General features: G+C 38.3%; 1 protein-coding gene across 1 annotated transcript in view; it reads left to right on the top strand.

Annotated features, from left to right (window-relative positions):
- FBLN2 (fibulin 2) overlaps positions 1-22,689 on the top strand; it is a 105,401-nt gene that overhangs the window by 62,874 nt on the left and 19,838 nt on the right. The window contains 5 exon segments of the mRNA XM_063292855.1: positions 6,962-7,081; positions 7,529-7,630; positions 19,099-19,233; positions 20,047-20,184; positions 20,511-20,654. Coding sequence (XP_063148925.1) covers positions 6,962-7,081; positions 7,529-7,630; positions 19,099-19,233; positions 20,047-20,184; positions 20,511-20,654 — 639 coding nt within the window.

The raw sequence follows: 22,689 nt of genomic DNA, 5'->3' as shown, positions 1-22,689 counted from the left end.
TCTATTTTTGCTTCCTTATTTTCTTTTGGGGAAACTTCAACAAAATCTCTGCACAGAGGTCATGATTTTTCTTACTTATTTATTCTTATTTACTATTCAAATTTAATTACCACCCATCTCCCCCAAACGAGGGACTCTGGGCGGTTTACAATAAAATCAATCTCCAATCATAAATGTTAAAATCTCATAAAACCAAACCCATTACAATTATTATAAAATGCAATAAATAAATATAAAATCCAAGAGGGTATAAAATTCCAAGCTGGTGGGAGGGCCTCTAGGGTGTGAGCCACCCCCAAGAATGGTTACCCACTTTCCCGCCCCAGGCGAGATGTCTTCAGGACCTTCCGGAAGGTCAGGAGTGAAGGGGCCTGCCTCACCTCCGGGGGCAAGATGTTCCAAAGGGCGGGGGCCACTGCAGAGAAGGCCCATTTCCTGGACCTCGCCAGATGAAATCCTCTTACTGACAGGGTCCATAACATGCCCTCTCTGAATGAGCGGGTGGGGCAGGCCGATGTAATGGGGATGAGATGGTCCCTCAGGTAACCTGGCCCCATGCCATGTAGGGCTTTAAAGGCCATAACCAACACCTTGAATTGGACCCGGAAGCAAACTGGCACCCAGTGCAGCTTGCATAGCAACGGTGTTATATGTGCCAACCTAGGGGCACCAAAAATGGCCAGCGCGGCTACGTTCTGGACCAGCTGAAGCTTCCGGATACTCTTCAAGGGTAGCCCCACGTGGAGCATATCGCAGTAGTCTATATGGGAGATGACAAGGGTGTGAGTGACTGTTCAGAGGGCTTCCCGTTCCAGGAACGGGCGTAACTGGCGCACAACCCAAAGTTGCACAAAGGCTCTCCTGGCCACGACTGCCACCTGCTCTTTGAGCAGGAGTCGTGAGTCCAGGAGAACCCGCAGATTACACACTGAGTCTGTCTGGGGCAGTGCGACCAAATCCAGAACTAAAGATGACAATTTCCCGGAAGGCGAGGCACCATCAATCCACAGCCACTCCGTCTTACTAGGGTTCAGCTGAAGCCTGTTGTTCCTCATCCAGGCCCCCACAGCCCCCAGGCACTGAGAAAGGGCAGTCACTGCAACACTTACCTCAACTGGGATGGAGATATATAATTGGGTATCATCAGCATACTGATGATACTTCATCCTGTGGTGATGGATGATCTCACCCAGTGGTTTCATGTAGATGTTAAATAAGAGAGGAGAGAGAACCGAACCCTGTGGCACCCCACAATGGAGGGGTCGAGGGTCGGATCTCTCCTCTCCTGTCACCACCGATTGGGATCGGCCCTGGAGGAAGGAGGTGAACCAGCACAAAACTACGCCACCCACCCCCAACCCCCTGAGCCATCCCAAAAGGATACCATGGTCGATGGTATCGAAAGCCACTGAGAGGTCAAGGAGAGCAAGGATGGATGCACTGCCTCCATCCTGCTCCCGCCAGAGATCATCCATAATGCATTATTTGCATTTCAGCAGAATAATCAGCAAGATTTTGGTGCAGTCCATTAGCCATGATGCTGCATCCTGTTTTTACCATTCTTTCCCATCTCTAGAAATGCATTTAGGTTCAGGTTTTTATCTTTATTCTCTGTCCTCAGTAGAGGAGTTTTTGCTTGAATTTATTTCAGAATATTTTCACTCACAGAAAATTAAGGGGGAAAAATAAAGTGCATAAAATTGGTTTAAGTTGAGACAGTAGCTTTTATTAGAAAATTCATTTAAATTGGGCAACACTCATTCTAACTAGGAAGAACAAATAACGTTAGCCTATCTTTTCTTTGAGTGTTGTCCTCACTGGAGCTCAATTTTTAAATACATAATATGTACATTTCTTAAAATTTGTGCAATAAAGATAAAACCTCATTTCTGATGTTATATTTTGAGATCTTGACATAGAATTTTGATGTTTAAATTTAAATTTTAAATCTGAGAATAGAATTGTACAATAATGTCAGGTTCACATCAAGTCCGTTGCTATGTCAGTTTAGATGTACTCTACTGCACTTGTTAGGTTTTTTAAAGAAACAGTAAACCAAAAATCTGAAACTCCACATTTAACATTACACCTCCTCCTCTATTATTTAAATGGCTGTTCCTCCATTTTTATTAACATGTATTTACAATAGTAACTTTTGGTTACAATATCAAATTCAATGTAAAATATAGGTTTCACAGTTATAAATCCATATATAAAGCAGAATGTATTTATGCAAGGTAATACTAACTTTACACTTGATTACTGTGGGCTAATATTTGCATTTTCTCTTTTCACAGTTATATCTATTCACATCCACGTATCTGTCTGTACATAAGACAAAATTAAACACTTTAAGTACCATTTTAAGTGAAAAGGACTTAAATTCATGCTTAATACACTACAGTTTAATGCTCATTCCTGAAATGATTGATTGATTATGTGACATCAAGTCGGTGTCAATTCTTAGTGACCACATGAATAGATTTTCTCCATGATATTCCTGAATGGACCATGTTTATTGCTTTATCAGATTGCATACCTGTTGGTGCTCCTAGTATCAAAGTAATGGATATTAGAAGGCCCTAACTGCGTAAGGATCGTTACCTTGTCATGCTCCTGGAGCTTGAGGACCTCAATGATGCCATGAGCTAAACCATGAAGGGCCACCCAAGATGGGAAGGTCATGGCAGAGAGGTCAGACTAAATGAGATCCCTAGGGAAGGTAATGGCAACCCACTCCAGTATTCTTGCCATGAAAATTAAATGGATCAGTACAACCAGAGATATGTCGGTATACCATTGGAAGATGAGATCCCCAGGTCGGAAGATGGTCAAAATGCTGCTGGGGAGGAACAGAGGATAGCTCAACTAGCCCCAGACATGATGACGCAGCTAGCTCAAAGCCGAAAGGACGGCTAGCGGCCGATGGTGCTGGTGATGAACGGCGAATCCGATGTTCTAAAGATCAAAACATCATCGGAACCTGGAATGTAAGATCTATGAGCCAGGGCAAATTGGATGTGGTTATTGGTGAGATGTCAAGATTAAAGATAGACATTCTGGGCGTCAGTGAACTGAAATGGACTGGAATGGGCCACTTCACATCAAAGGACCACCAGATCTACTACTGTGGACAAGAGGACCACAGAAGAAATGAAGTGGCCTTCATAATTAATAGTAAAGTGGCTAAAGCAGTGCTTGGATACAATCCAAAAAACAATAGAATGATCTCAATTTGAATTCAGGGCAAGCCATCTAACATCACAGTGATCCAAATATACGCCCCAACCACAGATGCTGAAGAAGCTGAAGTAGAGCAGTTCTATGAGGATCTGCAGCACCTATGGGACAACACGCCTAAAAGAGATGTTATTTTCATCACGGGAGACTGGAATGCTAAGGTGGGCAGTCAAACGACACCTGGAGTTACAGGTAAGCATGGCCTGGGAGAACAAAACGAAGCAGGACATAGGCTGATAGAATTTTGCCGGGCTTGAGGAATCCAAGGCTGGAGTTAAAATCGCTGGAAGAAACATTAACCATCTCAGATATGCAGATGATACCACTTTGATGGCTAAAAGCGAAGAGGAACTGAGGAGCCTTATGATGAAGGTGAAAGAAGAAAGTGCAAAAGCTGGTTTGCAGCTAAACCTCAAAAAAACCAAGATTATGGCAACCAGCTTGATTAATAACTGGCAAATAGAGGGAGAAAATGTAGAAGCAGTGAAAGACTTTGTATTTCTAGGGGCGAAGATTACTGCAGATGCTGACTGCAGTCAGGAAATCAGAAGACGCTTAATCCTTGGGAGAAGAGCAATGACAAATCTCGATAAAATAGTCAAGAACAGAGACATCACACTGACAACAAAGGTCCGCATAGTTAAAGCAATGGTGTTTCCCGTAGTAACATATGGCTGCGAGAGCTGGACCATAAGGAAGGCTGAGAGAAGGAAGATAGATGCTTTGGAACTGTGGTGTTGGAGGAAAATTCTGAGAGTGCCTTGGACTGCAAGAAGATCCAACCAGTCCATCCTCCAGGAAATAAAGCCAGACTGCTCACTTGAGGGAATGATATTAAAGGCCAAACTGAAATACTTTGGCCACATAATGAGAAGACAGGACACCCTGGAGAAGATGCTGATGCTGGGGAGAGTGGAAGGCAAAAGGAAGAGGGGCCGACCAAGGGCAAGTTGGATAGATGATATTCTAGAGGTGATGGACTCGTCCCTGGGGGAGCTGGGGGTGTTGATGACTGACAGGAAGCTCTGGTGTGGGCTGGTCCATGAAGTCACGAAAAGTTGGAAGTGACTAAACGAATAAACAACAACAAACTGCGTATGATTTTTGACAGAGATATTATACCACCTGGTGCATTTGAATATTTTTTTATTTGTTTTTTTGTTTGTTTTTATAAAAATTCTTTATTTTAAAGGTTAAGGAGTTATATCCAACTATGTTCTTCCAACAGTAGAAAATACATCTACTAGTAGATCCAAATCTACTCCAGAAGACCTGCTGAAGTATACTTGTTGCAAGGAGATTGCAGGGTAGGGGGATAGCAAAGGAAATTCCCACTGCTCACTTGCATGATGTCCAAAGCAGTCCAAAGATTTTGAAGTCTAAGGACAGTCTTGGTCTCTGATGAATCATATCATTTGAGAAATATGGTAGCTGCTTTATCATGAATTCCAAAGGTCAAATGGGAGAGTTTCATTACTATAAAGACACACACACATATATATACACACAATTTTATTAAAAGGTAAGGTAAAAACTAATACAAACTAATATATAATAATGAAGAAAAAAGAAAAAGAAGAACTAAAAATGCAAGAAAGAAAGAAAAAGTAAAGAAAAATAGAAAAGAAAACAGATACAAGGAAGTAGCTTCCAATATTCTTCACAGCAGTTATAAGTACAATTATAAATTTACCTCTTTCTCTAAAGTTACATCATGACTCTCTTCTTTCTATAATCTATCCTATCTAATCATCAGAACCATAAATCATAAATTCATTTTTTTCTGTTTTACACAAAAAGTCCTTAAGAGGTTTCTAGTCAACAGTAAACATAGATATTGTCTTTCCTCTGATCAAACAAGTCAATTTGGCCATCTCAACAAGTTCTATCACCTTCGCCAACCATTTCTCCATTGTAGGTATTACCACATCTTTCCATCTTTGTACATACCAATAATCTCGCTACAGTTATCATATACAAAAACAAAGCTCCATGGCATTTTTCCAACTGTTTGTCTATCAGTCCCAAGAGGAAGACTTCTGGTCTTAATCTTCTGGTATTAATCTTTAAAATCCTCTGATTTTATGTATTTAACCCTCTGATTTTATGTATTTAAATCCAACATTTTCTAGCTTTTTTACATGTCCACCGTGCATGATAAAATGACCCCTTTTTGTTCACATTTCCAACATAAATTTGTAGTGCCTTTACACATTCTAGACAATTTTTCTGGTGTCATATACCAACAGTACATTTTATAAAAGTTCTCTTTAAGATTATAACATAGTGTAAATTTCAATCCTTTCAACCACATATTTTCCCATTGATTTGTATATTATAACCAAAATTTGTGGTCCATTTTATCATACATTATTTCTCTTATTGTTCTTCTATTTCTTCTATTTCAAATTTCAATAAAAGTTTATACATTTTAGCAATTACGTGTTCATCATTTGTACACAATTCTATTTCAAAATCAGTCTTACAATGTTCAGTACCATAAACTATTTTGTCTACTTTAAATCTTTCTGATAACGGTAAAGAAAACCATTGGCAGCTATATCCCTCTGCCACCAATTATTCTCTTGATTTTATTTTGTATTCTCCTTGACAAAATTCTAGTATCTCACGATGAGTTAGTCATTTGTGTTTGCCTGTTATTTTTCGTCTATAAAATGCTTCTGGTGCTGAGAGCCACAAAGGTGTTTTCTGACATAACCTGGATTTGTATCTATTCTATATTCTCAATATGGCACATCTAACATAATGATTTTTAAAATCCACATTAAGCTTGACTTTATTGTACCAAAAATATCCATGCTACCCAAATCGCAGGTCCTGTCCTTCTAACTCCAAAAGCCTTCTATTTCTCAGCAGAACCCACTCAGCACGTCCAAACCAAACAGTAAGCTTCAAAATATAATTTCAAATCAGGTAAACCTAATCCTCCTCTTTCCTTTGCATCTTGTAACACCTTATATTTAATTTGTGGTTTTTTTTCCCTTGCCACACAAACTTAGTTATATCCTTGTGCCACTGTTTAAATGGTGCATCTGTTGTCAAAACAGGTATTGTCTGAAATTAAAACATCGTTCTAGGCAAGACATTCATTTTTATCACAGAAATTCTCCCCAGCAATGAGAGTTGCAGTTTCTCCCATCTTAACATGTCTGTTTTAACTTTGTTCCGTCTCTTTACATAGTTATTTTGAAGTAACACATAATTCATATTTGTCATGGTGATGCCCATATATTTTACTTTCTTCTCAATCTTAAAACCTGTTTTATTCATCAATTCTATTTGATCCTCTATTTTCATGTTTTTTGTTAACATCTTCGTCTTGTTTGTTAATCTTAAAACCTGCTAACATAACAAATTCTTTTAGTTTTCCCATTAATGTTTCAATTCCCTTTAAAGGATCTTCCAAATCCAATACCAAGTCATTTTCAAAAGCCCTTAACTTATAAATTTCTTTTTAATCTTTATTCCCACAATCCTCTCATCTTGTCTTATATCTCTATTCAATATTTCAAAGGCTAAAATAAATGAGAGGAGACAGTGGACATCCCTGTCTTGTTCCTTTTTGTATTTCACAAGAGTTTGATTGCTGTTTCCCAATAAACTATAGAATTATTTGGGTATTGCTAAGAAAGTCTTTCTTGGAAATATAAGAATATGAAGAAATATAATTAAATTATTTCTATCATATATACATTTTTAGACTTTGAAGAGGATGGACAAAACACTGCCTTAGGGGAGAAAGCCACCCTTGCTCCAGAAGCTTTAAATATTCAACCTGCAACCAACAACACTTTACAAGCAGAGCAAGATAAGTGTAGAGGTACGTCTAGTTGGGGAGCTGGAGATATATGCTGTTTTTCATTACAAAAGCTTGCAATTCATTACAAAGCTTCCTTGGCTCTTTTCATTTCAATACTAGTCCAAACAGCCTCCAGTAGGCTGAAGAAAAGGAAAAACAGAAGCTCAGAGGGTAATATGCTGCATAATTGGAGGTTAACTTGCAAACCCAAGGTTATTTAATATTAGCTGCCTAGAGATGTTTGTGCAACACAGCTGTATGTGGTAATTTCAGCCTCACAGGTGGGAATGGCTCAGGTGTGCTTGCCAATAAAAGAAAACATTCTAGAGAATGATTCAGGATATGAGGGTAGATCATTTGTTTGCACCTTTACCTTCTGATGTGATAACCAGGATTATAATTAGGGGAATTTAAAAGGGATTTGCTTTAATTGTTTTTTAATGTGTTTTAAAACATTGTTTTTCCCAGATAATGGTCCATGCAAGCACATATGTAATATGATGGAAGGGGAAATTGTATGCTCTTGTTCACTTGGCTTTGTCCTCATGTCAGATGGTGTTTCCTGTGAAGGTAAGTCTGTTGAAATCAAAATCCTTACTTCTCAGTTACACCTATTGAAGGGCCATTAAACAGTGTCAGAATGGGTCTATTATTCTATTTACTCGGAAGGATAAACATTCCTATAAGCCTGCATATTATATCCCTAAATCAGCTTTTGCACAATTAATTGTACAAATAGGTGTAAAACAGCTCAGTTGTATGCTTTTCCTTCGATTGAGCTGTTTTACAACTATTTGTACAATTAATTGTGCAAAAGCTGATTTAGGGATATAATATGCAGGCTTATAGGAATGTTTATTGGTAATGAACACTACCAACATTAAAGTACCATTCCTTAACTTGGCAAAAAAATATGTTTCAATTTTACATAATTCGTAGGATGCTTCCTGATGGATGTCCCCTAGCATCCCTGACTGAAAGGCAAGAAACACTTATTCCATGTATCATTCCTTAATGGATATTCTGTAATAAGAAAACCATGGGAAGGTTGCAGTTGCAAGATAAGGTTAATTAAGTTCCTCTTTGAATGAGGCAGGGTAGTTACCTCTTAAAAGCATGTGGTAAAGCTACGTTTCAGCTTCATGCCCAACCTATCCTTAAATGTGACTTGATTACAAATATACTGAAAACATAAAATATGCAGTTAAAATCAACATAATACTGTATGGCTACATCAGAAGTGACCCCCATTGAGGGTGCATAAAAACTTATACTAACATTAACTTCATTATTATTTATTACATACTCATTTTAAGTATTTTTGTATTGCTTCCCATTGTAAGAAACACTGTGGCTTACAAATGAAGCAGAACCAGAAATTTCAGCCAGTAGGGGGAGTAAATGAAGTAGTTAAGGCTCTGAACTAAGAGTGGGGAGACCAGAGTTCTAGTCCTGCCTTAAGCATAGAAGAGAGCTGGATAACTTTAGGCCAAGATGGATGGATGGATGGATGGATGGATGACAGATGCATTATTCCAATGAGGTTGATGGAGACTTTTGTGTATTTCCACTGGCATCAGAAGATAATTGCAGGAAAGACTTCCTACGTTCTAGCATTATGCCATTTGGCTGATGGTTCTATCAGAGAATCACTTTGGTGGCTCATTGTATTAAAAGATCCAAGTTTGGGCTTGGTATGAGATAAAGAAAAGGGGTGAAGTTGAACACTTCAGTAATAACAAGCTAGGTCTGGAACTTAGATGAAAGAAAAGCCCAAACTTTATTTTTAGAGAACAAAGTTTTCAAGGTTGTGGGTGGACCTGAGCAGCATCTTAAATATTCTTAAGATCACATACATCAATCTTACTTATTTAGGTAATTGCCCTACATCTTAAAGGCGCCCAGAGCATTGTACAAGAAGAATAACAATCTTCCCACAAAATTGATGCCTCCTTAAATAATTAAACAATGCAACAGATAAAAGAAAGTTCAGGCTTAAAGATAGCCTAATATTCCCCTTAACTGTGACATGTACCTAAGCTACTTTTTTTCTCATGGAACAGCATGACTATTTCCCCTGACTGTTCTTTGCTACATCTCCTCATGATCTGATAAGATTATTTTGCTGTAGAAAAAATGTTATTTCAGCCCAGGAATAGTGTAGTTCCTAATATAATTATATTTCTCCCTCTTCTTTCTGGCTGCTATATATTAATAAAGACCTTGATGAGTGCCTTACAGCATTTACAATTGTTCTGGAAGACAATTCTGTATGAACATACTGGCATCATTCTACTGTATGAACCAGATAGGGTTTTGCACTCAACATACATAGAAAATATGTTGGTAAAATGATAGGTATACCCAATTCATTCTGCATTGTCATTCTTCTTGCTATATGCAGCACATGCTGCAAGTTTTCCAATTATATTTGAGTCCATGAAAATAATTGTTTCATTTGGGGGGTAGACCATTTTTAACATGGAATATACTAACATCGCTTTTTAAATCACCTGCCTTTGTACAGACAACTTTACTTTCACCGCTTTTAATGTTGATGTTTTGGTAGATCAGCTCTGTATATTATTTATCTCATAGAAACAATGAAAGCAAGTGCAGCAAGCAAAACTTGGGAAGTGGGAGAGAAATACGTTTTTTTAAATAATGAATATATATAATTTATAATACTTGGACTAACTTTGTGATACTTCAGCTCTTGTTCTGACAGTTTAATAGTATTAGTAAAACTTTATAACATCTCTGGTTTTAGTTATATTAATATTATTAGTTGTCTTGTTTTATGGCATTGTGCTACAAAGTAACTTTGAAATGGGGAAGTGGTTCATGTATGGCATTGTTTATTTGTCATTTATTGCTTTATCCTGCTTTTCAGCCAATAAAGGCTCTCAGTGTAACTTACAGCTAATACCAATATGGTTCCTGCTATGATCTGGGGGAATCTGTGTTCTTGTTATGTCACAGAAAGCTATTAAGGGGGTTTCCTTGGTATAGAAACTGTTTGCGTATAATATTAATATACTAGTTGTCTGTAAATTAGATCTGGTGGTGGATAGCAAAAAGAACACAGTAATTAGTCAGGCTTTTAGGCAATGGCAAATGTGAACCATTGGCTCTGGACTGCAAATGATTTATAGCAACTGGGGAGGCAATAGACCTACAAGGGCCTGGTGAAATTGAGTTCTCAAAGAGCACTGCAATCCCAATAGGTTGTTCTTTTCTTTATCACTCCATTTGCTTTTAGTAATTAACAAAACCCTTAGAAGGAATTTGTGTTGATAGGAGCCATCTCTGTGCAGGAGTAATTGAGTTGCCAACTGGGAGCAAAATTTACAGGGGAGGGAACGAGATTGCCTTTTTAAGATTTGTAAACTAGATTTTATCTTTTGCCCCTGTAGATTCTTGTACCATTGCTTTTGAAGTTTATAATGTGGGGTGCAGGAGTGAAATTCCACATATTGTCTAGTGAGCAACATAATTGTGTTTCTTCCATTCAGGACCCCATTTTGCCCTGTGGGTGGCTGCCTGCAGGAGGCTTCTGAAATCTAACATTTGCTAGGACAGGACCTGTTTGGCCAGCCACTTCACTTTCCAACCCAGGACTGAAGAGAAGCCCTGATGCTCATTTATCCCACTAAAGAGAATGACGTTTTGGTAGATCAGCTCTGTATATTATTTATCTCATAGAAACAGGGATCAGGGTGCTAAAGGGAGTAATTTTCACACACCAAAAGGGAAAGCCAAATAGCACCCACAGACTACAGCTCTTCTAAGCAAGGAGGTCTTGAACCAACCACTCCCATTGCATGATGCTCTGTGTACATAGGGCCCTTTACCATCTCACTGAATAGAGCAGTGTTTCTCAACCTTGGTAACTTTAAGATGAGTGGACTTCATCTCCCATAATTGCCCAGCCAGCAATTTCTCTTTCGAAGAAATTGTGTTGAGTTGAAGTCCACCCCTCTTAAAGTTGCCAGGGTTGAGGAACCCTGGAATAGAGGGTCTACAGGGAATGTGACTTTCACATTCATTGATAATTAAGTTATAGCTACCCTGTCGACATCCTTCTTTTCTGTTTTAATTTAACCTGTGTGATAGGTTTCCTATATTTGTGACAAGTCACAGTGTTGTTCTTCAAACTGTCCCCCCACCGAGAAGTACCAAGCATTCACTAATACAGTACCTGTTTTTCTGAATAGCTGAAGATCATACAAGCACAAGACAGACACACAAGCTTGCAGTATTCTATTTGAAATTATGAAGAGAAGATAAATTTCAAAGTCAGGGGCTGTGAATGATTTGGAAATGATTCAGAAGAAATGCTTCAGATCAGCATAGCACTGCTTTGCTGTTCATTAAAGAAGCCTGACTTTTTCAGGCTTAACAGCCTAAAAAAAGGTACTGCTGCTGCTTTAAGGAATCTCCTTATTGCAGTTCATGTGACTCTTAAAGCAGACTGGGTGGAAGGTTCATACCGGTAGGTGACACATACTCCATTTCCCCAATGTAGAACAACCCCCCTGCCACTTTGGCACTGCAGGACCAGAGCAGAGGGGGAGGCCTTCGTTGCTGCTTTGGGTCTGCAATGCCAAAGGGGCAGGGGGTCATTCTAAGGCAAGAAAACCTGTGGGGGGAGGGCAAAGCTGCTTTGGAGAGGTGAGTCTTCCACCTGCACTTATGTAGGAGAAGAGTGAGGACACCTGCTTCTCATCCTTCTCTCCCTTGCTTCAGCTGCCACCCACATTGTTGCACAGAATTTAAAAATAAATTCTTGACTCAAGAATGTATATTGCCCTGATCAACTCTGAGTCCATACTCAGAATGCTGAAATTTGAATTGAAGCTCCACTTGTGTAGACAGCAGAAGCTCAGAAATGTAACCATATTTTAGGACAACAGACAATGAGAAAAGGCGTGTTGCTGGATACATTAAAAATGTAAAGAGCAGAGAAGGTGAATAAAATCCCAAACAAAACTAGCCTTGTACCCCACAGAGCTCTGATTTGTAGAGAGGTAGTAAAATTCAGTGATGCAGCTACTGATGCCAGTGTCAGAAAGTCCACCTCTCCCAGCCTTTTCCATAAGACAACATTTTACATTGTCTGTAACAACCCTAAAAGCAGCAGCAAAAAAGTAAAGAGGTGCCTGATGCCACTTGCTGCTTTGATGCAATTCACAACTTTGATTTGTGAATATTCTTCAATAGGCTGATTTGGCAAAGCTTCACTTGAACTGAAGCACCCTTTGGAAGTTTTCAACAGCCTTGATAATGAAACACCACTCATAATTTTATTAGTTGCTGGGAGAGGTTTTTCCAATTATTTTATTATTTAACGGTAAGGGTGGCTGGTGGTTTAGGACCAGGGCTCTGGATTAAATGAATTCTGAGGTTTCCATTCATATGTTAGATGATGATGATGATGATTAATTAAATTTATATGTGCCCAACTCCCAGTGACTCTGGGCGGTTTACAATTGTTAAAACATTTTAAAAAAACCCAGAGAACAACACGAAAAACACAAAGACAGCACAAGGCAAAGGAACAACAATGGCAAAGAAAATAAACCCAGAGGGGAACAGTAAGGAATACAGTGGCATCAATGGTCCTCTTGAAAGGCCCAGGTGAACAGCCAGGTCTTTAAGGCCCTTCGAAATACCAGTAGAGTGGGAGCCATTCACATTTTGGGGGAAAACTCATTCCAGAGGGCAGGTGCTGCTACAGAGAGGAATTAGATTATAATAGATTTAATAACTAGCTTTGCAATGCAGAATTCTTCTTTCTCTCTTTAGACCCTTCAGCAGCTGCCTTCAGTTTGTTTAGCAGTGCAGGGATATCAATAACAATAATCAACAGTTCTCATTCCTGACCCGTCCACCAACTCCTTGGATGTCCAGGGAAACCTCTGTTGACAAAGTCATGGGGCAATGTCTAAGGAAAGTAAAAAGCTTCAAAATCAAGAGGACTAAATCAGCACATCTGACTGCCTCTATGAAAAGAGCTGTCCTGTGAAAAAGGGCTAGATGTCTTCTAAAATCTCATTTGCTACCACTCAAGTAGCTGCTAGATAATGAGATTTGTTCCTGACCCACATTTCTGCAGCATGTGCTTCCCATTCCTGTTTTTGCCTCTGCTGTACATGTGGTACATGGAGTACATTTGTCATTGTTCATCTTTATTGACTTATTTTGGTAAACCACAAATGGGTGATGGGTTCTAATAGGCCAAGTTGCAGTCTCAGACCTTTTAGCCCTAAAGAATCTTTGGCCAGCTAAGTTTTCATGCCCCATTTTGAAGTATTTGAGGGAGTGGAGAAGATGCAAAGACCTTGAAAACTTCATGTCTGTCAATTATAGAACTCTAATGTTTAATTATTTTAATAACACCAGTATGTGTAAATGTAATAAAGTAACTATTTCTCCTGTCTCCACTCTTCATCAGTTTAGAAGTATATTGTTCTTTTCTTTTCCTGGGTTAAATCCTTAAAAGATTTAAATTCTAGTAGCATTCACAAATAGATTTCTTGAATTCCTGATGGGCAGATCTATCGGAAAAGTCACCATCTCTTTATGCAATATACAAATACTTTTTTAATGCAGTCCTTTGAATAAGCCCTCGCTATATGATTCTTAGAAGCTTCAGGTATGCCATAGGTAACCATTCATTTTGTAGGGTTGTGTATGTGAGTGTCCCTTTGTGTTCTCACCCTCAGTAGTGCTATATTGCTCTGCTGAACAAAACAGCCCATTGACCTCTCTTTGTGGGATTCATCCATAGCTCAGGGGGAAAGAACTGTGGCTTCAGGGCAGAGGATATGCTTTACTTGCAGAAGATTGCAAGAGCTAAGGGGCAGGTGAGGTGGTGGAGCTCTGCTTAAGAATCTAAAGATCTGTTGCCAGTCCGAGTGCCCAGCTAGATCAGTGATTCTTAACCTTGGCAACTTTAAGATCTATGGACTTCAATTCCCAGAATTGTTGCAAATGTATGTGTAATGAAAGGTTTCTGGTGTTCCTGCTAGGTCATTGCAACGTTCATTCCTCAATATGAGATAGTATCCAAGGAATGGCAGGGACATTTTTTGTTCAATGCACTTATTGCAGGAAGCTAGCTGTACAACTTATTCCTATCCTTTCCCAATCTATAAGAAGTGAACTGAGAGGAACCAGCAGTGATCAAAACTTTAGGAAAGTGCATATACCTGAACATTTGCCAAGAGGTGACTCCAGAGCATGCAGATGGAAAGGCTCACTGTGAGTTTACTTCCAGTTCATACTTGAATAGAACCCATTAGAGAAAGTGCAATAAATGTGTACAGGGGATTCCTGCAAGTAGTCAGAAACAGTTTCACTGATGTTTCCCTTGTCTAAAGCTATCCAGATGTTTACAGGATACAGTATCAAAATGGAGTAGATCTTAGAAAAACAATTTATTTAATATCCAGAAAGGGTCAGTTTAAAATCTCTGCTCAGGTTTCAAAACAGTAGCACAATCGTATGCTGATTTTTAAAACTGACTATGGAAGATTTATCAGAGAATCATAGAGCTGGAAGGAACCTAAGAGATTATCAAGTCCAACCCCAACCCCCTGCACACTGCAGGATTCATTACACCATCTTCAGTAGATGACTATCCAGCCTCTCTTTGAAAACATCCAGTGAAGGGGAAGAAACCACTCCATGTGGTAGCCTTTTCCACTGATTGATAGCTCTTACTGTCAAGAAGTTCTTCCTAGTGTGTGTCTGTATCCTTGAAGTTTCATCCCCTTAGTTCTAGTCTTACCCTTTGGAGCAAGTGAGAATACGTCTGAACCCTCCACAATGTGATAGCCCTTCAGATATTTGAAAACAGCTATCATGTCCCCTCTCGGCTTTCTCTTCTGCAACCTAAACATAACTAGGTCTTTTAACCATTCTTTGTAGGACTTGGTTTCCAGTCCTGTCACCATCTTGGTAGCCCTTCTCTGGACTTGCTCCAGTTTATCAATGTCCTTTTTAAACTGGGGTGTGCAGAACTGAACACAGTACTCCAAGTGCGGAGTATTATTAGAACATTAGCCCTCCTCCAGCCTTCTGGGACCTTTCCTGTTCTCCAGGACTTCTCAGAGATGCTGTCCTAAGTGGTAAGTCAGTGACACTTCATTGGTAACTACAGTATAATAATATTTCAAGGAGCTTTGTAACCCATCATCCTATAAGACATTAAGATATAATACTGTTATGAGCCCTATTGAGTCAGCAGGCATAGAACCAAGACTGGAAATAAACTTTTCTATAAACATTTAATTAAACTTTTATTTTTTATATGTTTCCAAGTATTTCATTGTTAACTTCTGCTTGCATTACTGAAAATGTCATTTTTTCATTTTACACTGAAGGTATGGAAAGATTTTCTTCATAGAGATGTTCAGGATTTTTTTTCCTTCCTGATGAAGAAAAGTTCACATTTTGCATTTCCTCTCCCCAGCTAAGACCCTGCATTCAACTGAAATCAATCAACATGCAAGTCAAACCTGTGAAATTGCTTTGACGTGTATATATTCCCAGGAGAAGCTATTTATAAATCTTGCAGATGGGGAAAATAATTGGACACTTCTCTGTTTTCATGTTTCCATATCATTTGAGCTTTAATTAAATATTCAAGGTCACTTAGGGATTCACTGTACATTCAGTTTTCTTCCGTCTGTAATCTCTGAAGCTTTTTGACAATCATAGTTGATTGGGGAGGATAGTCTTGTAGGTCAACCTTCCCCTACGTGGCATCTTCCAAATATTTTGAAGTTGCAATTCAGCTGATTGGGTATTTGTGGGAGTTGAAATTCTAATACAGCTGGAGGGCACCAGGTTGGAGAAAGTTCTTCTCCTTAGGGCAGGAAATCCAAGTGTCAGGGCACCGCCCAATAGTTTGAGGAGCTCCAGCAAGAGAGGGCAATAATCATCAGATAATTGTTTCTGTTATCCAACTGCTTCTTACCTTGTAACAGTTTTTTCTACCATTTAGCTGAAATCTGTTTTCTCTCAGCAGCTCCTTAAATCTTATGTTGTCTTGGGGAGCAGAAAATAAATCTTTGCCTCCTCTATGAGGTAGCTGTTCAACTGTTTGAAGAGAAGTACATTGATCTCCAAGCTAGAATATATCACGACCTTCAATGCTTCTTTGTAGGATTTGGTTTATAGATTATTATCTATCTTCACTGATGCTATCCTTCTGATCCTGTATTACTTAGAACTGAATACAGTATTCAATATGAGGCTCAGAGTCAAATGAAAGTATTAATTCTTGGTAACCTAAAATCTTGGTGGCCTTTCTTGTGGCTACATCACACTGCTTATTCACCTTCATATTGAGCAACTCCAGTCCTGAGAACCTTTTCATGAGTAGTACTGCCAAACTGGGTATCAATCGAAGTGAATATTCATAGCTCAGGGTTGAACTGTGGAGTCCTTGGTGCTCTCTGAGCCTTGTTGCTTTCTTGCAGACATTTCATTGCCAGACTAGACAACATCTTCAGTGCGAAGAGGGAGTGGGCCTTCCTCTCAGTTTATATCACACAAGAGGAAGTGGTCCTTGCTATCAGTTTATATCTCAGTTTATAAACTGAGAGCAAGGCCCACTCCCTCTTCGCACTGAAGATGTTGCCTAGTCTGCAAGAAAACAACAAGGCTCAGAGAGCACCAAGGACTCCACAAGCCAAGTATCTTCATCCTATCCCTACATCATTCATTCAATCATCCATAAAACCTGAAGTTTAGATATCATTTAATTTTGTTGATTGCTCCAGTTTTTCATTCTCTCAGTGTCATTCTGGTTTTTTTTCTTGGCATTTGATGTGTTTGTTATATTTTCCACTTTTCTTTCATTCATAAATTTAATGTGTAATCCTTCATCTCTTCATCCAAGTAATAGACAAAAGTCTTGAGGAATACTGAGATCAGGACAGCATCCTGGAGCATTTCATTCAATTTCTTTCTCCAGCCTGATAAAGAATCACAGATGAGCATTTTCTGGATATGGCTTTCACCAGCTGTGAATTGACTAGACTATCTAGCCCACATTATACCCACAATCTTTTTGAAAGAAAAGCAACAAAAGAGAGACAAGGGATATGACTAGTATATTAGGATTGATTTTTTTACAAATCCCAGCTGGTGTCTCTATGTCTTTGTTGAAAACATTTTAACATCTGTCTCACTCCACAAAATCTCCTAAAGCTTTTTAAGAGGTTTTAAGGCATGGTCATGATTCAGGGCCCTTGCTTATTCCAGTTCTAGGCATGTGGAGAACTGCCCTTGCATTGTCCCCTTCAGATCTCCTGAGTGTGGGGAGACTGGAGACGGAGGGGCAAGGCTATAACTCTGAACTGCTTTTTCCCCAGTTTGAGCTCTGTGTCCATTCAGGAAAGTGGTTGAATGAGACAAAAGAGTAGCCTGTTTCTCAGAATTCCCTTTGCTAATAGAATGGTTGATGTCAAAATGATGGCTAATAGAAGGAAGAGGCAGCCAGAGGAAGCTACTTAGTAAAGCCAATGGAATATTCTCTGCTTTCCTTTTCTTCTGAAGAAGAAGTTGTGATAAGGTGGCCATTCAGCCCAAGGAAAAGCCTGGTGTTTAGAATATTAATTAAATTATTATTAAAACATTAACATATTCATACCTTTCATGAACCACTTTAGAGACTAAAGTATGACTGTGTGCTTTGGCAGTGGGATTATTTTTCTATGAGTTCCTTGTACACTGATTTATAAACCCAGATATATTCATGCTTGGTGCACATTGAAATGAAGTCTTATTTGTCCGATAATATATAGGACAAATATATAAAGATGCTTAAAGGTTCTGTGTTCTCTTGTAAGGTCACTCATAGAATTACTGGATGTCTCTTCTGCCCTGCTATCTTTTTCTTTATTGTAGTGTTTGACAGCCTATTTTATTCCTTGCCACTAAATGAGATTTCTATTGCTTTTCTGCCTTTAATCTTATCTTAGAGATAAACTTTGCTTGACTGGGACACAAATCTTCTGTTGGATGCACAGTTTGCTTGAGAAGAAGGCATAATAACCTACATTATGTTTTTGTAACATTCCTTCTCATGTCCATAGTATTTGTGTGTGCACAACATCCTGTAAGATCTGTATTAAACTGATTGAGGATTCAGAAATGATAGGAAAATAACTGACCCAGCCTTTTGCTATTCCTACCCATATATTTCCAATTGTGCTATATCTGTGTTACATATTAATGTCCCTCATGTGTTGGATTATATTTCTAGGACTGTAACTTGTGCAGGAAGCAGGAAATGTAAAACATGTGGGATATATGAGGATCCACACAACTTCATACTCTATATGATGCCAGTTACACTAGGATCATAGACAAAGTTCTGTTGTCATCATCACATGCTGGGCATGAAACATGCCACTATGGTGGGCATAAATCCTAATTCAAATTATGGCAAGGGTTAGGCTCCATTTCAAATGCCAAGAACTCACCACAACTCCTACTTGAATTGTATAGCACAGTTATTCTTATGAGCTTCAGAGCTGTTTTTTTCTTCACACTTATCCCTATGGGTCTTGCTTGGCTGCTTTTGCACAGAATTCATGTATGTCCTTTGTGCCTTCTGGTGCCCAAGTCATTATTTGTCTCAAAAATATTGTAATGGATATAAAATTGAATTATATTTGCTATATAAACTAGCAACATTCCGTATATAATGTGTGTGCCTGCTCTCAGGGCTTTCCCAACTTCTGTGTCTAACTAGTTCATTCCATAGCGATCTTGACTGAATGCTTCACTCAGAGCAAAATTAAAAGGAGTATATCTCCTAAAGTCCTCTGTAAATTGAAAATATTGTAATAAACTTATCTAAAATTGGCAAGAATTTTTTTAAAAATGCAATCATGTAAACTCTTCTTTTTGGACAAATAATTTCTGCTATATCTTTAAGGGTTTTTTTCCCTCACAGTAAATTTGAAAGAGAGAAATTTTTTGTTGTATGATATACTGGCATGTGCTCTTTCACACAGATATTAATGAATGTGTATCAGACACTCATACTTGCAAGAGAGGAGAACATTGTATTAATACAATTGGATCATTTACATGTCTTCGGCAACTCAGCTGCCAGTCAGGATATGAACTTAAGGATGGTGAATGTGTTGGTAAGACCAGAACTTTACTTATTTTTGCATGAATAGCATTTTGTTTATTCAAGCAGTTTGTTAACTCATTTGTCAAAATCTTGAGCTGAAGTACATATTGGTGATTTTGAAGCAACAGATTTTATAGTAATCAGAGAGAAAATCTGTAGCTCAGGATTGAACTGTGGAGTCCTTGGTGCTCTCTGAGCTTGGTTGTTTTCTGGCAGACGTTTCGTTGCCAGACTAGGCAACATCTTCAGCGCGAAGGGGGAGTGGGCCTTGCTCTCAGTTTATATACTGTGGCTTGCCTGACAGTGTTGGTGGGGGTGTTGTTCTCTCCTTGGGAGTTCCTTGATTAGGCTGTTGTTTACTGCTTGATAGTTCATCTGATGTTAATCCTGGTGTTAATCTTTGCTTATCTGGGTATTGATTGCTGAAAGGAGGTATCCTGGTCTTTTTGTTTCCTTTTTAGCTTTTCCTTTGTCTCTTTTGAATGGTATGTAAATGTTGTTTACCTCTATGTGCCTATTGATGGCTGACTTGTCTGAGTTGATGGCACGTACCTCTACCTCTTAAATAGATCGCATATAATTTTCCAGGGCTTTTACACATCAGTATTGCAGGTATCAATACTTTCCAAATGGAGCCAGGTTAGAAAATGAACAATTACTGTCTTAAAGTATCCTACATTTAGTATTAGATATTCATAGCATCTTGCATTGTAGTATCACTGGCTATAAATTTACACATATACATGAACAAACCTAAGAACTAAAAGATGCCACAAGAGAATTAGAAATGCTGTAGCTAAAATGTTTCATTTTTTAAAAAAAGATATTGATGAATGTGAAAGAGGAACTCACAGCTGCAAGATAAACTTTGCATGTCAAAATACAAAAGGATCATTCTATTGTGAATCAAAGCAGCGATGCATGGAAGGATTTTTACAAGATCCAGAGGGAAACTGTGTTGGTGAGTTGTATTTCTATTCCTCAGTTAATGGGTTCCAGATGCTATTCTATCACCTGCAGTACATTTGATTACATTTAGTAGTCCTTAAAGTTATACTGTTTTCCCCCTCTGAAATTCATTTCCTTTTACAACACAATAAAATAAGAAGTAAATATTCAATTTTTGAAATATTACATTTTTAACTATTGGCTAAATAAATTCCTATCAGTCTGGAATTTATTGCACAATAAATCAGGACCAAATGAACAGGAAAGGAAGAACAGCTGGAAGATGGGTTGCTGATTAAGTTAAAGGCTGATAGCAATGTATTAATATTTATTTCATAGACGTTAATGAATGTACATCACTTCCTGAGCCATGCAAGGCTGGATTCAATTGCATCAATACTGTTGGGTCTTACATATGTCAGAAGAACCTCTTAATATGCAGCAGAGGATATCATTCAAGTGAAGATGGAACCAGATGTGTAGGTAAGAGTCAGATTAAAGTGCCTGGCTGAAAATATGATTAGATTTACTATCTCTATCTAATCTTGATTTCAAATGTTTTTTTTTATATTTCTTTAAACACGCATGTTCTGCATTCCAGTAAATACACAAAAGAATCTGTTGCAAATCTTTGTGGTGCAGGTAGAGATGCCTAAAAGGTTCTTTGGCTTACAATCAACTATCATATTTGCCATCCAAAAGAAACTGAGTTATATACATTTCCTATCTGTTAAATCTTAAGATAGATTTCAATAGGTGAGGAACACAAGTCTGCCAAATTCTTAGTGTTACTGATTGCTGTTGCTTTTCACTAGGCAGTGTTATTCATCAGGAAGTGTTGACATTTATACTAGCGTTTGCCAAAATAATTACTCTTGTCCTTGTTAATGCCAACAGGGAAATACAATCTGAAGTAACTATTCCTAGGAATTAATATAAGACACGTATATGCATCAATAGTATAGATGTTTTAGTGATTTGTGCTTCTTCTCTTCACTGTGGTTTCTAAAAGCTGAAGTAAGGATAATTCAGGCATATATAGTATCATGGGAAACATTCTTTTATGGATCAGTAAGTTTTATTACAGAAGTTTTACTTGTTCACTCTTGGCTCCAAATCATATATGAACAATGAGAGAGAAACTTTTCAAGAAACATAACGTGAATATGAAGTGTTCCAAAAGGGTCTTTCCCAACAGTGATAGGAGACATTAAAATGGCAAACAAGATTTGGTGCAATCTGTTGTACAGTGAAGCACACTAGGACAAAAAGTTATCTGTGTGTGTTTGTGGATACATCCCAAACATTAAGTCTTTACTAATTAGTCTGATTCCTTAGATCGTATTGATTTCTGTTGTCTGCAGTTCTCTAGTTCTGCAGTATCCTTCTGGAGATACCATCAGTGACAGAACTTTACATACTCTTCCAAATATGGACACACCACACACTTAAATAAAACCATTAATAATTTTATTTATTTTTATTTTTCAAATTTTATCACCACCCATCTCCCCCGAAGAGAGGCACCCTGGGCGGTTTACAATAAAACTAACGTTAAAACTGTGAACATGCAAAAATGCAAATACAAATTGCCAAATATAAATAGAAGATAAAAATAAGTATAAAATCCAAGTGGCGATAAGATCTAATTCAGTGAGGAGGGCTCTAAGGTACAGGCCACCCCCAGGAAGAACTACTCCCCTTCCCACCCCAGTCGAGGTGGCAGAGCCAGGTCTTCAAGTTCTTCCAGAAGGCCAGGAGTGAAGGGGCCTGCCTCACCTCTGAATGATCCCCAGTTTAGGATTTGTTTGTTTGTTTGTTTGTTTTTCACCATATCCATCTAAGGGATTAGTGTCAACTACAATTTCAGAACTCCTTTCCTCAGCTCAGACCCATACCTGTGTTTGGAATAGCCTGCGTTGTTCTGGTCACTGCCCCTCCTTCCCCTTAAGTAAAACTAGAAAAACTGCAGGAAATGAAAACGATGAAGAAACTGGAGAAACTAACTCTTGAGGAAAGGTTTTAATATTAGGCATTTTAAGCCTAGAAGGATGGAAATAAAAAGAGGACGCAGGGGCATAAATTTATGCATGGCATAGAAAAAGTAGATAGAGAGATATCTACTTTTATATCTCTAAAAAGCAGGCTCATCGGATGGCTGGATGAAGATATATTTAGAATAGAGAAAAGGAGGTACTACTTCACATTGTGAATTTACTACAAAGGTTGCAGCTTTAGAACAAGATTAGACAAATTCATAGAGCATAAAGCTATAAATGTATATTATTCATAATGGTTATGTATTACTTCCAGTACTAGAAGTACTAATGGGTTTTAGTGGTGGCCACCTTGAGGAGGATTTTTGGTAGAAAGGAAGTCTGTACGTTTAAGCGATAAATATTTGCATGGATGAGATGAGCAAGCTTCTTTTTTTGGAAATTGCTAGTGCTTCAAACTCAAATGTAATCTTAGTAAGTTGAATGAATAAACAAAAACTATTTGGTATTCTGTTAAATCC

The sequence above is a fragment of the Candoia aspera genome, chromosome 2, assembly GCF_035149785.1.
Source record: "Candoia aspera isolate rCanAsp1 chromosome 2, rCanAsp1.hap2, whole genome shotgun sequence".
Taxonomy (NCBI): Eukaryota; Metazoa; Chordata; class Lepidosauria; order Squamata; family Boidae; genus Candoia; species Candoia aspera.
Note: the sequence above shows the minus strand (reverse complement) of the source record. Positions and strands in the feature narration are given on the sequence as shown.